The sequence below is a fragment of the Rhinolophus sinicus genome, chromosome 2, assembly GCF_057876585.1.
Source record: "Rhinolophus sinicus isolate RSI-liver-muscle chromosome 2, RSI-T2T, whole genome shotgun sequence".
Lineage (NCBI taxonomy): Eukaryota > Metazoa > Chordata > Mammalia > Chiroptera > Rhinolophidae > Rhinolophus > Rhinolophus sinicus.
Genome location: NC_142502.1, coordinates 86521908 through 86537124, shown reverse-complemented (window position 1 = coordinate 86537124; position 15217 = coordinate 86521908). Strand labels below are relative to the sequence as shown.

Sequence of the window (15217 nt, the reverse complement as noted above, 5' to 3'; positions counted from 1 at the left end):
TAGTCCCACGGTTAATGGGTGGTATACAAATCTGTTGTGTGTGTGTGTGTGTTTCTCAGTCTTAAAAATTGTTGTGTTTTGAAATTTGAGATATTTATTTGATGGGAAAAAAGCTTAAGGATTTGCCTCAAACATATGATATTGTTTATTTAAGAAAGAATTTGAGCTTCTAAACACTTACTGATCGAATGAATAAATCAGCTAAATGATTTAGAGAATATTCCTTTTGTGAACAATCTTGACGGGTAGAATGTTTTTGAGTTTTTATGAGCTTGTTGCCACAGAAACTCTAAAAAAAGTAAGAACACTGGAGAATGAAGACAAGACTGAAGAAATGGGTAAAAGAAACACCTGGAATTTTCACAAACTCTTTAGATCCATCAACTTGGCAGAATTCCTAGCCAAACTCCAGAATTTTTTTATACGCTGTGTTTTATTACATTCTTCTGTTTTATTACGTGTTCTTATTTCTTTAAAAAAAATAAGATGTATAATAAAAATGAGCGCTGAAAAGCTGGGACCCCAGCCTTTATTTCTTGTGTTCCCTCATCACAACCACCCCAGAGCTCACTACTATAGTCAAAAACAATTAAAAACAGTCCACTAATTGAAGTGACTACTTTAAGAAAGATGTTTCTCTGAGAAGCCATTATTTTAAATTATTGGTAATGGATTTTCTGGTCAGTGCTGGTCAGTGCTGGCTGTTAATTTTCAGCTTTGGTCTCCAGCCAGAGGTAGTGCCAACTCGTTGTCAGAGAACTATGATTATATTGTAAGTTCCAAAGGGCAGAAACAATGTCTATTTTTATAATGCCCTGAGTAGCAATGCTGACATATAAGTGTATACTTGATGAATTATAAACACAAATGAATAGCAGGCTTAGACCATAGGCCTCATAGGCCATTAAAACCTGCCACCACATACTCTATCTCTTGGACTTTTTCTCCCTCAAGACTAACAATAGAGTTAGATATGATCTCCTGAGTTCTACCTCACTTTTGAATTCTCCAAAACAGGTGATATTATTGTGTTTCAGTGTTGAGTTTTATTGCTTATTACAATAAGCAAACAAGGGGCACAACAACCTATTTTTTTTTGCAATGGAGAGGGTTAAAATCTTGTACAGTCCCTACAGACATGGTCTCTGGCCTTGACTTCTTATTATCTATTAGAGATGACAACTTCAGCTTTCTACTCTTCTCTCTGAGGGAAGACCTCACTAATCCACTTTCCTTTTTCTGGTGAAAGGCAGAGTGGAGCTTTTATCTTGAGACGTTTCCTCTTCCTGAGCTAGACTGTAACAAAAAATTCAATTCAGGAAAAATAGTGGGAGACCCCAAGCTGGCAATCAACACCTCTTAAGGCCTCCATATTGGATTATAGCCAACATACGGGGCTTCTGCCCGTCAATGAATTTATTCATTCTTCAAATATTAATTTAGCACCTACTAGGTTTCAGGCACAGTTCTAGGTGTTAGAGACACAAAAGTAAACAAAACAATGATCTCTGGCCTCACAGAGCTTATAATCTAGTGTAGAAAGCAAGACAATAAACAAACTGATGTTAGACTGTGATCAATACTGTGGGGGGAAAAAATGAAGGCAGGAAAGGGGAAGAGGTGAGGATTGCAATTCTGGAAAGGGAGAAAAGAGTTCCAGATAAAACAAAGAGCAAGTGCAAACTCCTAGAAGAGGAAAGGTCATGCGTGTGCGAGTGTGGAGAGAGTGAAGGGGCAAGAGGGACAGCAGCAGGAGATTAGATAGGAAAGGGAGAAACGGATTGGGGATAGAAAAGATTAGGTCTTACAGAAGCTCCTCAGCAGGACTTGCAGGCATTTACTCTAAGTGAAAAGGTCAAACATTGGAGAGCTTTGAGAGGAGTCGAGTGCCCGTGACTTGACTTACACTCTTATTGTTCTGTGATTTACTCAACTGTATTTTCAGTCTTCTGAAAACAGAGGTGATGTCTTCCTCATCTCTGCAGATACTACAGTTCCTGACGTAGATAAGGTTCCAATTAGCTAAATGGCTCCAGGGAACCCCTGATAGAGGTTTGCTTCTGAGCTCCGAAATGATGGTTGTTTTGTTTTTGAGGCACTTCTAAAATGTCTTACATTCAGTGTAAATCAGTTCTCAGTGGGTTCATCGTCATGACTTGAAATTTGCCATTTGGAGAACCTTTCCATTGTTCTTTCTGTGCTCTTTGTGCTGTCTATGAGAATTATTACCTGTTTTTATTTCTCCACTTAGGCTGGAAAGGAAATTATGGAGTTGCTTTTTCTGGCGTCCTAAGAATGACATTTATGTGTATCAGTCATGAGCCTGGTTCTTCTACAGATTCTATAGCAGATAAAAATAAAAGAAGGATCTCTTTGGGTTAGTTTGGTTATAATGTTGCTGGACAATTGCAGTCTTATAGTAGCTCACTCTTACAGACTCTTCTAACTTGATTCATCTAATTTCCTTTATTTTCATTTGGACACAGACTTAGCAAATTACATTTGCCAGGATTAGAGAACCAAAGTCTACTTGAAATCTGAAGATATCAGGGGGCTAGGAGCAGAGATACAATATAGATTAGAAATTAATAAAGGACAGTGTATTCTAAAACCTCTCCTTCAATCTGGAGGCAGAAGCTCAAGGTTAAAGAGATATCTTTCAGATGGCAGACCAAGGAAGACCTATTTTTGTGTGGGCAGCACAAACGTGTTAATGGGATGAATTCTAGTTGAGTGCCTTTCAGTTTTTAATGTGCTTATGAATCATCCAGAGATGTGGTTACAATGTAGGTTCTGATTCAGTAGGTCTGGGATAGAGCCCAAGTTTTGGCACTTCTGAGTTGATGTTGCTGCTGTTTGTCTGTCTTCCCCATTCTGAGTGGCAAGGTACTAGCAGACATCTTCTTATTTGGATAGAGCCATGAGTTTACTTGTGTTGCAATTTAATCTTTAGCAAATGTAGATTACATGACTATTTGACATTGAGGAACAGGTATTAGGAAGAGCAGAAAAGAAGTTAACGAATATTCCAAGACAGCCTTATGTATGCCAGCACTCATATGCTTTATATATGCTCTTTCATAGACTTTTTAAAAGGCACTTTGATGCTCTTGCTTGTATGATGGATTTGACTATTAGGAGGTGGCGTGTGGGACGTGTGTGTGTGTGTGTGTGTGTGTGTGTGTGTGTGTGTGTGTGTGTTTGTGTGTAGAAGAAGGGAGGAAGTATGGATTTGTATGTTGAGCAGGAAACATCAGGTCCTACAGTATTTCAGTGCTGTTCTATTGGCAGGAACATTTGTGTCACCCGTAAGAAAAGAAAAACTGGATTTAGGAAGGATAGTGAAAATAAAAGCAAGATGACACAGAATGGGGTCAAGGGCAAAATCAAGGACGTGGCAATTATTAATGATTGGACAACAGACGTTATGGAAAGATGGGTGTTTAAAATGATTTAAATATCTATGTGCTCCTCTCTCTCTTTCTTGAGAAAGCATAAGAGTAATTAAAACCATGGGCTTGATAAGATCACACCTGGATTTAACCTTGACTTCTTTACAAATTAACTGCATGACTTGGCATGTGACTTTCTCTCTCTAAACCTGTTACAGGGTTGTATATAATGAATTGATGAGATAACCTATCTTAAAATATTGAATACCGTGCATCTGGGTCTATGAGAAGAGGATGGTGTAAGCTGCAATGAGTCCTCAAAGATGTTGAGGCCCATTTCAAAGCATGTAGAATGGTATGAGCAAGGTGCAGAGGCTGCCATGAACATGATCTATTGGTGTAGCATCATGGAAGTGCATGAGATTCAGAAATGGGTCACCCAGGTTCTACTTCCAATTTGACTAAATACTGACAGACAGTTGGGTGTGGACGGTATGGGTAAAGGTTATAGGTTGGGAAGTTTGAACAGTGTCAAAGGCAAACTATGTCTAGTCTTCCTTTGCCCAAGGGTGGCCTCCATGTCTGTGAAACACTAACTACTGAGTGACAGTGAGTTAAGATGCAAGAGAAAATTAGGATTAAAAAAAGAAAGAGGTGATAAATGTAATATAAAAATCAGGACAACCATATCAACATCAAGGAAACAAACTGAAATGAGTAAAACTCCCAGACTTCACATAGACCAAGCCTAGGGACACAGAGTCCCAGGAAAGAGCATGTGGAAAATCTGGTAAAGTAGAAGAAATAGGGAAAGAATCACTGTCACGTTGTCAGTCAACCATCAAATCCAGGAAATTCATAGAAACTAAGGAGCATAAAGGCTGGTAGAGAAACAAGTTGAAGCATCAGTAACTGATTCTGATACTGAAGGTACTTGATATCCAACCAACCAGAAGACTGTGTTGTCTAGTTTCACCCTGGAGGATGGTGATCCCAAGAGAAATGATCTGAATGAAAGGCCCAGACCAGGATAACCCAAAACATTTGTCTGCTAGTGATACAGGGACCAGTGGTCATGTTTCTCTGGCAGAGGGATTCTCTTAGCCTATCGAGTGCTTTCATCTGTCTGCGTACTGCCACCAAGCTTAGCTCCTAAAGCTCCATGTTGGTTTTAGAATCTGGTAGGCCCTGAGGACTGCAGTTCTTGTATTGGTTTCCTGCCTCACAAAGGAGCAGGAGAGAAAGAGAAGGTACAGGAGTAAGAGCAGAGGAGGAAGAAATGAAACAGGAAGTCAAGTGGAAAGAAGAGGCAGGGAATCTGGACAATTTAGGATCGTGACCCAGATATCAGGCCTGTCCCAATAACTGCCTGGGCATTGTTCTTGTGTTGAGTTTACTGGAGGGATATTGTTCTCATATATACACTCCACTGTGTGACTTCATGCATAATTCCATGTTACTTGCTCAGTTTTCCCCCTGTAAAAGAAATCCAAGTTTCTTAAATGGGAGATATTTCTCACCCTGGGGAAAATAGAGACTTTTCTCAATCTGTATTTCCCCAGTTGGCATATATATGTAAGACAACTAGGAAAATATCGACTGACAAAAGTATTGCAGAGTGGTATTTATTCAAGACTCAAAATATTTCAGGTGGTTTATAGAGCAGAGAGATAGATGTAGTCCCTTAAGGCTTCACTTGTGGGCATTAGTACTGACTGATTTACTATTTTCCAAAAGGAAATGGAGTTGAAAAGAATGATTACAGCAAAATGCTTAAACAGAAGAAGTTACACAACTTTTTATTGAATTCTTGTTTGGGATGTTTTTGAAAACTTATCAATCATTTAGTGACATTTTTACAGTGTAACAAGATTTAGGTGTTTGTGAAGCATCATTTTGAAATTGCCCCAAACTAGATTTCTTTCTCTTTCTCTCTTTCATCAAACTGACATTGGGTGGTGCAGGTTTATGAAACTTGAATGACTGGTCTATGGGCGGAAACTCTTTTGATGGCAAGTTATAGAAGTAAACTTGACTTTGGTAAAAAGGGAATCTAGTGTAAAAGGAAAATCTTAGGGAGCCTCGGGATAAAAAATCCAGCTGGACCCCAGGAATGTTTTGGAATTCAGTTCTGGAAAGGCCTGAATGGTCCCTCCTCTCTCAGCTGCTTCTCCATGTACTTTGCTCTGTCTTTCTTGGTCTTATCAGATCTGTTTTATGGCAGATTAGCCTTTCCCGTGGCTTCCAAATTGACATATTATAATTTCAATTTCCCGAAGTGACTACAGACCAGTTTAAGTCCCCATTCCACATTCCTGGGAGAGAAAATCTGTTTGCTACCCACTTCCCACCCTCTCAGGTCAGAAGGCCACCCCTGGTTTTGTCATACCTGATATGAACATAGTTTCTGGGGGCATACCTCTGTGGATTTGGGGACATGGGTGGAGGTGGGGGGCAGTTTCCAGAGAAGGAAGGTTGTTGTGGGCTTGGTGGACATGCTAAGTTCATCTGTTCTTCGGTGCCCAGAATGAGAATGCTGCCTGGCATTGAAAATATTCCCAATAAATATTTGTCAAGTGAAATACATATTGACTGAATGCACTGGCAAGGATATATAAGACCATGTTTAAATGTGTTAGGTGTTTGTGAAGCATCATTCTGAAATTGCCCCAAACTTAAATGACGAAGTTTTTGCATTTTGAGCATCATAATATAGATCGTTATGATTTGATTGCTGTAACAGTTAACTGAAAACTGAAGTTACATTAGTTAAAATCATTTGATTTCCAGGCTGTTTTCCTGTATTTGAAAAATCATTTTACACTTTAAAAAGAAAATTTTTGTGAATGACTTTTTAATATTTGAATGACTTAATAATACACATGTTTATTTATTTTAATAGTTTATTTCTCTCTCTTTTTTTTTTAAATTGTTTGATGTCGATGCAGACTAAACCTGGAGTAATTCGCCCAGTACCTGTAAAATCCAAAATATTACTGAAAAATGAGGAAGAAGTCTATGAACCTAACCCTTTCAGTAAATACCTGGAAGATAACAGTGACCTCTTCTTTGAGCAGGTGAGTCACACGTGAGAAAATCTTTAATATTTTGGTAAATGGCTGTCTAAAATATAGAGATGGCTCTATGAATATAATATGTGCAAGAAAATGTTAATTTAATTGGAGTATCCTTAGTAATAAAAAAAAGATCAATTTTTGGCATAATAAAATTCTTATATATTTCCAGGATAATATTTTGAAGTATTTTACTGTTTTTTTCTAAAAATGTTGTACCTTCTACTGGTATTATTCTGAGGACGAAGACATTACTCTCTATAAAGATAGCATGAAGTCACTATCTGCATGTGTCATATCGGTGTTATATTCTTATTACTAAAATTCTGTTCCTTTTGAAGAGACATAATATTTTAGAGTTGGTTTATTAGTACCTTTGATAAAAGAGCTATTGTTTGGATTTATTTTAACATAGTAGAGATGATGTAATCCCCTATTAATGGATTGAAAAGTACTATTTAAGGGATAGGCTCTCAAGTTATTTCAGGCTTTTTCATTAATTTGGTTCATGTGTAAAAAAAGATATATTGTCTTCCTCTTGTATGTCCTATATGTTGGAGGAGGTATAGTGGAAGCTTGTCAATAGTACTTTTTAAGATTTTGGGGGAAAATATGAAACTACACATTTATACAATGTAAAACTTCTTAAATTATTTCAAAGAAAAACTTTATGTATTTATTTTTTATTAAAATGTAACAAATTGGCATGAATTATATTTTATATCTCAAATATTACATAAACAAGGAATGTAAGCAATCTAGAAATCTTTCTGGATATACCTGGGACACATAAGATCACCACATTTGATAATATATGATAAAGTAGACTTAAAAGGAATATGATTATATACTTCTTTTAAATTTGTTTTGAAAATGATAACAGTATTCTTGAAAATATAAATGACATCCATACTAAAGAAATGAGGAATATTTTATCTGCCACATATTAGCTCTCTAACACTGAGCACGTTGTTTCCTCTCTCTGAATACATTAAAAATATTCAGTTTTTTAAGTATAAAATGAAACATTCAGGTCAGGTACTTTTTAAAGATCCTTCAAATTCTAAAATTTGGGTTACTTAAAATCTAAGATTGACTGGATCTGAAGTTCTTATGCAACCTTGAAGTTCTTATGCAACCTTCATTATAAATACTTTCTCATGATTAACTACCGTTTTTATTTGTAAAATGGAGATAAAAATATTTTTCTGTTTATTAGTATGTTAGTGAAGACTGATATGATTTTGATAAGTTAAAAAAAATTAGAAGGCACTAAAATTGAAAATGATAAAGGAAATTACTTTTACTTAATGGAATAAAATGTAGTTCTCAATTGAAATTAGAGAAATCTTATCGATATATATAGGTTTGTCTTCACTAATTCCACACATAACAAAAATGAAATTCCTGTTACAAAAGCATATTTCCATCATCAACAAAAACACTTATTAAATATCTATTGCTTTCATGACACTAATATTTGAGAGGTTTAATGTGATACTGTAGACGGCATAGGATCATTATAAATGTTTAGTAAAAGTAATCTACTTATATGACAAAAATGCCAATAGTTAAAATAAATTTCACATATTATCCATGTAACTTACATTCTTCAAGATGTGATCTAATGCTATAAGTTTGTCCTTTTGTATATATTAATTTCAAATTTATGCATTTTACTTTAAACAAGATTCTTTGTAGAATATCAAGTTAATCTACCTATAATTTATCACAATTTGCTGTCCTTTGAAATGATAAATTCCATTTTTAAGTGTAGGGAATTCTTGTCATTAAAAGGAGTTGCCATTTCTTCTTTGCTTTTCCCAACTATATAGAAAGTTTAAAGCTCTGTTTATGTACAATGTAAACCTATGCATTTCCAGATAATTTGTTGAAAATTTGAGCTCTTTTGCAAATATTAAGGTGCTGCACACATAATCTTATTTATATTTTCTTTCAACCAATTTGTTCTTGTGTGTATCCCAATTTCCGTATGGAACATGGGAAGTAATAGGAGTCTACAGACTGCTGAAATTGAACAAGTCCAGCATACTACTTGAAAGACAAATACCATGTGATCTCACTTATATGTAGAATCTAAAGAACAATATAAACGAACAAACAAAACAGAAACAGATTCATAGATACAGAGAACAAGTGAATGGTTGCCAGATTGTGGGGCTGGGGGGGCAGGGCTAGGTAAAAAAGGTGAAGGCAGTAAGAAGTACAATTGGTAGTTACAAAGTAGTCACGGGGATGTAAAGTAAAGCATAGGGAATATAGTTAATAGTATGGTTATAACTATATATAGTGCTAAAAGGGTGCGAGACTTATCCGGGGGCTCACGTCATAGATTATGTAAATGTCTAACCATTGTGCTATACACCTGAAACTAATATAAAATAATATTGAATGTCAACTGTAATTGAAAAAAAAATTGTAAAAAAAGCAACGTCCAAACATTCCGTGGTCTTATTCATTGACGTTGCATGAGAGGGAAACTATGAGAACCTTGGCATCATCCTGGCTCACTGGGAAACTGCATATACTATCAACCGTCCTCTTTCTACTGAGCTCTAACTAACCATCTCATTGGGTCCAGAAACTACAATGGAAGCAGATACCAAAGACAGCTCACAAGTGTAGATGCTTAGATCTACTTAAAAATAAATTGAGCCATAACAGTTTCTAATCTCAGTATTGCTACTTCATCAGAACTTCAACAGAAGAGAGCGTACTTAGATTCAGTTCTGGTGACTATTGTGTTCTCTTCTACTGCTGCTCCAGAATAAATTGAATGGTTCCAAACTCAGTTGATATCACCCACCCATGTAATGGAAAATTCTTTCGCCAGAATGTTGAGCCAAATTGAGGCAGCTCACATTCACTATAATCTGCCTTGTACTGGGGACAGTTCCACATGACAGGAGATGTTGGATGAGATTAAGTCAATAAATATCCCCTAGCAGCTTCACTGCCATAAAATGTGATTTCAAAACTCTCTGTTACAAAACTTCACACAGTACAGATGATGATAGCAGATTGAAATGTATTTACTGTAGCTTAAGAAGATACAGCTGGGCAGCCTTTTGAACTGATAATGAACTGAAATTTTGCCTGGAGACAGCCTCTGAGTCCTAAAAGCAAAGTTTGAAACCACACACATAACCGAGTAATTGAGACATATTAATTAACAACTTTAATGCTAAAATGGCTTAGGCCAGGAAGTCTCATTCTGTACTGATGGATTTTTTAACAAAATCTTTTCAGAATGAAACTTAGGCTTTTCTCCAACTACCTTTAAATGCATTATTATATCAATTTGTGGTCTTTTTGAGTTTGTTACAAAATGTCCTTACTCTCCTCCACATATGGATTAAAACTATGGGGCTGTGCTTGAAGCACAGCTCTATTGATAACAAAATCAATTCCCTGATGAGAATAAAGATACTAAAGGGCCAAATGGTTCTTAGTTTGTCTGACTGCTTGGGAGTTTGCAAAATGTATTGATTACTTTTTGGTTATTTAAGATATCTAATTAGATAAAGGTGATTTCTTCACTAAAGATTCTCTGTTTTAAATATGAAAAGCAGTTGCTAACTTGAGTTATGTAAAATATTCTCTCTCAGTCTTCATAAATTAGTAATTCAACCCATGATATTAGATATGTCATTTCCTCCTTAAACCCCTAGAAAAATGTATAAAAAAGGCTTGGGATAAAACCAAAGGGACAATATTATTGTTTCATGTGATTTTCACAGAAATGTTTTCCTTTTTTAAGAAAATGAGAAGCTTCCCAGCACGTATGCATATACCTCTTAAATTTTACTTTCCTTTGAATTTGCTTCAGTAGGGAAAATAACACGGTTATGTATGAAAATGACCATTTAGCACATTTCGTCCACATCACTTTGCAGATAACATAAAAGGATAATTATAGGGAATTTTCTTTGTTGTCATATTTTCATTCTTTCATTTCTTCTGATTTTTCTTAGAGACCTGACTTGCTTTCCTTCTTTACCAAACTCTCTGCTTGACATTCAACTTTGATGATTATGTGGGTGACTTTCAGATTTTTATCTAACGATTCCTCAAGTTATATTTATACTGTGACCTTTACTTTCATTTCTTTATGTCACCCATGTGTTAATATTATAGGGCAAATACTCACCTTTGTCATAAGGTGAAATTGACAAGATTGCCTTTTATTCTGAATGACTTGTCGCTTTTCAACAAATCGCTATTTTTTCAACATTTGTTTCTCAATCAACATGGCTCATTGTCTTTTGTCATAAAATAATCTTTTATTGTTCCTAACCTTTTATTAAGGAATAATTTTAAGGAGATTAAAATGTTTATTTTTTTAGGTCTAGAAATGATTAAGTGGTTTGCTGAGTTTTTTTAAGGAGAAGAGAGAACTGGAATTCCTGGAATTCCTTGTAATGTTACGCTTTTTTTTTTTTTTTTTGAAAGGGTTAAGATCAGAAATTTACTTTTCCAAGTTTTACCATGTTGTTTTTGTTTGTTCAAGTAATAAAATCCTTGTAAGTTTTTCTCTTCTTTCTTTTTGCCTTTCCCCCTTTCTTTGTGCTTCCTTCTTTCCTTCCTTCCTTCCTTTCTTCCTTCCTCCCTGTCTCCATCCCTCCCTTCGTCCCTTTATAGGTTATAGATAATAGAAAATTTTTCATAAATAACTTATGTACTATATTTAATAGATAATTTATCAATAATACAATCAACTATTCTCTTGGATATACTATATATACATACATATATATATATATATTTAAAAACTTGCTTCTTCCTCTTGGATATAATCAGATAGGATCACCTCTTCAAATTTACGATTTCATCTCTTCCATTTTTAGGCTTTAGTTTTCTTTTGTGAAGGTTGGAAGATTGGAACTAAAGGATTGTAATTTTCTGCTGCAATGTATACATTACTAAGGGAGACTTCTCTTTTGTCTCCCTTCCCTTGCCTTATGTAGTTTTAGGAATCTTGAAGATATTTTTACTTGCTTTAAAATAAACAAACAAAAAGAAGACCTATTTGCCACTTCTGTCATAATAGAATTATTCTAATAATTCTAATAATTAGTGAAGCAACTGAATTCTAATAATTGGTTAAGGTCTGAAGCATTAGTTGCTTAATCAATACTTGGTGAATATGTAGGGTCTGACTATATCCCAATCTATTGGGAAACAGTGGCAATCTGAAAGGTTTATGCAAATATGTTCTCCTATGTTCTACTAACCCATGATGTCCTCATACATCTTTATTTAAGAGAGATGGCCATTGCCATATTGAGAACCTTTCATGGGAAGTATAATCCAGTTTTCAAATAAGGCCTTGTTAAAACAGAATTAAGGCATCTATACTAGTTTCTTCTGAAAAATATTAAACAACTGTTAAAATGTCAAAAGAGAGAAAGTAACTGTGTCAAAATAATTTTTAAGTACTATCCCAAGTAAATATTATTCAGAGGTTAGAAAGTTAGTTTTATTTGTTGGCATGACAAAAGATGCATTCTTTTGTTTTACTTCAGAGGAATCTCTATCCCAAAACTTCTCCTTGAACTTTGAGTCAAGAACTGTAGACGGTCACAATCACATGCCCTTGGCATAGTTTTATATTAGGCTGGTGCAAAAGTAATGGCGGATTTTGCAATTATTTTTAACCTTTTAAACCACCATTACTTTTGCACCAACCTAATACTATGGTATATAGGACAATTTCGGTAAAATTAGTGCCCCTCTTCCAGGACATTGTCTACAATAATCTCCTCCCTCCCTCCTTACATAGTTTCAACTCTACACCTGCCTTAAAATTATTTGGAGGATAGTTATTAATAAATATCCTTTGGAAATGCAGTCAGAGTAAGGGTCTGTGATTTTCTTTTCTCTATAGAAAACATTTTCTTTGTTCCATGAAAAGTAGAATCAAGGTAGAATGCACAGAGGTGGACAGAGTAAAATTGGGTGTAGTCTTTGAACATAAATGCTAAGATTGATGTGTTTGAAACATACGTTATAATCGCTAATCACTGGAGAGGTTGTTACATATGTTAAAGTATAAGTGACATTAGATTTTGAATGATGACAAATGTAAAGGTCACAGTATGATATATAAGTTTGAAGATGAGTTATGTGAAGAGAGTTGGGAACCTTCTCTTCCTCTGTGATCCAAGAGAAAATAAAGCAGGATATTTAGGCAGAGAAAACAATAAATCCAAATGAGAAGAACACCCAAAAGAATGAATAGGACAGAATGGGGCAATGAACTAAAAACACGTAAATAAACTGTTTAAAAACAGTTAGAAAAACTGAAATTAGGCTGGTGAAGTATGTCATTCAAAATAAATACTATGTGGAAAAAAACACCAAGATTTAAAAAAAATGTATTTTTCTTTATTTCAAGGCTACATAGAAGGGAGATCTACAGTAAATTTGAAAATTCAAAATCAGTGATTCCTTAGGGTTGGGAGAACTGTAGGTTTTTAGAGTTTTTCAAAATAAAGTTCTAATCTCCCAATGTGGGCATTCTAAGTGGAATTTAATCTATTGTAGCCCAACCACCCAAATATCAATTTGTCTTATGGACCTTCTGTCCAAAATGTCAGTAGTGCTGGGGTTGAGACACCCTGGGACTAGACCATCTCCTGGCTGCCTTCCAGCTCCAAGAATACTTGACCAATGAAGCTCAGTGCTGTCCCTGCAGGGACATTTTAGTTCAACCGACGTTGATTAGGTACCTTATTTTTGTGTTGACTAAGAACTTTTCCCTTTGACATACGCAGGATGTAAGTAAGCCTCCATTTAGGGAATTTCCCACATTCCCATGTAGTTTCCACTCATAACGATAACCTCGTTTGATAAGGGACATACATTTTCATCGGCTCTGGATATTTCAGCATAATTGTAGCTTCCCCATCTTTCTAGACATTTCTTCCTTTTTCTTGTATTTCCTCAATTGATAGGTATCAGGGCAAACAACTAAAGGAGAAAAATTTAAAAGTCAGTGTTCTTTATGATAACTCTTAAAATTCATGGTGTTGGATTAAGTCATTCCCAATGCTGGACCTTATTATACAGCTGAAATACGAAAGCACTGTACAAAGTACTTTCAAAAGTTCCTTCTTACCTTGAAATTCTGTGTTTATGTATTTAAATATTATTAAAACCCCCTGGTATTTCACATATTTAGATGATTAAGGAAAGAAAAAAAAAGAAAGAAACGAAGGAAGGAAGAAAGGAAGGAAGGGAGGGAGGGAGGGAGGGAGAGAGGGAGGGAGGAAGGAAAAAGAAAGAAAGAGAGAGAGAGAGAGAGAGAGAGAGAGAGAGAGAGAGAGAGAGAAAGAGAGAGAGAAAGAAATAAAGAAAAAGAAAGAAAGAAAGAAGAAAGAAAGACTGGGTAATAAATTTGGAGAGATGGAGAGTCTTAATCTATTGTTTAGGTCAAAATCATAACAGTTTACTGTGATTTTTTTTTTTTTTTCCTTTTGGATTGAGCAAATTTGGGTAGTAAGTATTTTTTTTTTATTTTGACTTTTTCCTTTCTTTAAAGATCACTTCCTATTTACTTCCTCTTTGTAGAATACTGAGAAATCACCAATACAATTTATTACCACTATTTCCCTTTGAATAATTAGAACTTTGTTTTGCTTTTCCTTAAATTAAAACACTGGGAGAAGAGAGACTTTCTTTTCAAAATTAAATATACACGTGTGTGTATGTATATACATATTTAATAACATTTTAAGAGTCCTTAAATTACTCTTTCACTTTTTTTTATTGACAAATTTGACAACTATTTTTAGTGCAAATATCCTAAACAGGAAGGCTAAGTAGGCAACCTAAGATTTAAACAAAGCTGATTTTTATAGTGAAACTGAAGATGGCTTTGCAAGCCTTTCCTGTTTCTGGATTTCCTGTTCTGTATTCTTTAAGTGCAGAAGACACCATACTTTGATTAAATTGTTTTATAATCACAAAAGACTTTAATATAATCTTTGCAATAAATTTGGGGATAATTTTTGCTTTTCTGTCTCTGTCTGGGAGGTGATGCTAGACTGGGTGACAGGCTCTGTAGTAGAAACATAATTTAGTTGCAGCACATCAACCCGTTCACCTAACTTTCTCGTTAAGAGGATAATAGATTTAACAGAACAAAACCTTAGGATATCAAAAACTGTAAGATCATTTTTCCTTAAAATTGTAACACTTCGTTAACAAGAACAATATGAGTGCTGCATTTAATGGACCTAAATATACAAATCTTGTAACATGAAGAAGTTTGTAATGGTGTAATATAAAATCTATCTTGTAGGCACACAGCCTGCTGAGAATTTCAAAATAGTAAAAGTGGGTTTTAAAAAAAGTTGAAAGATGTTTATGCGTTTTAGTATCAGTACAGTAAGAATTCCCTCATATTTATGTGCAGACTATTTTAGTTTTAAAATGTACCCCAAAACAATAAAACCATAGTCTATTCCTAGTTCTTCTAACAAAGACAGGGCAGTTCCTGAAGTAAGTAGTAAAGGGCATACAAATCAAGAAAAGCACAACTGTTTCATTTTCTACATTTTTTTTTAAAACATGTTTTTATAAAGAAGATTCTATCTCCTTACAGTTAAGCCAGAGATCTGCGGGTATCAGTCAAGTAACAAATTTTTAAAGCAAATTATAGTACTTGTTCACTTTCTGTCATTTTGTGAAATAGAACAGTTCTTATAATCAAAGAATCACTTACTA

The 15217-nt window shown here is 34.9% G+C and overlaps 1 protein-coding gene across 26 annotated transcripts in view; it reads left to right on the top strand.

Moving 5' to 3' along the window:
- The window catches only part of MLIP (muscular LMNA interacting protein), a 245332-nt gene that overhangs the window by 186133 nt on the left and 43982 nt on the right, over positions 1 to 15217 (top strand). For all 26 annotated transcript variants that reach the window (XM_074333093.2, XM_074333104.2, XM_074333103.2 and 23 more), the window contains one exon: positions 6341 to 6469. In XM_074333093.2, coding sequence (XP_074189194.2) covers positions 6341 to 6469 — 129 coding nt within the window. The remainder of the gene's footprint in view (positions 1 to 6340; positions 6470 to 15217) is intronic.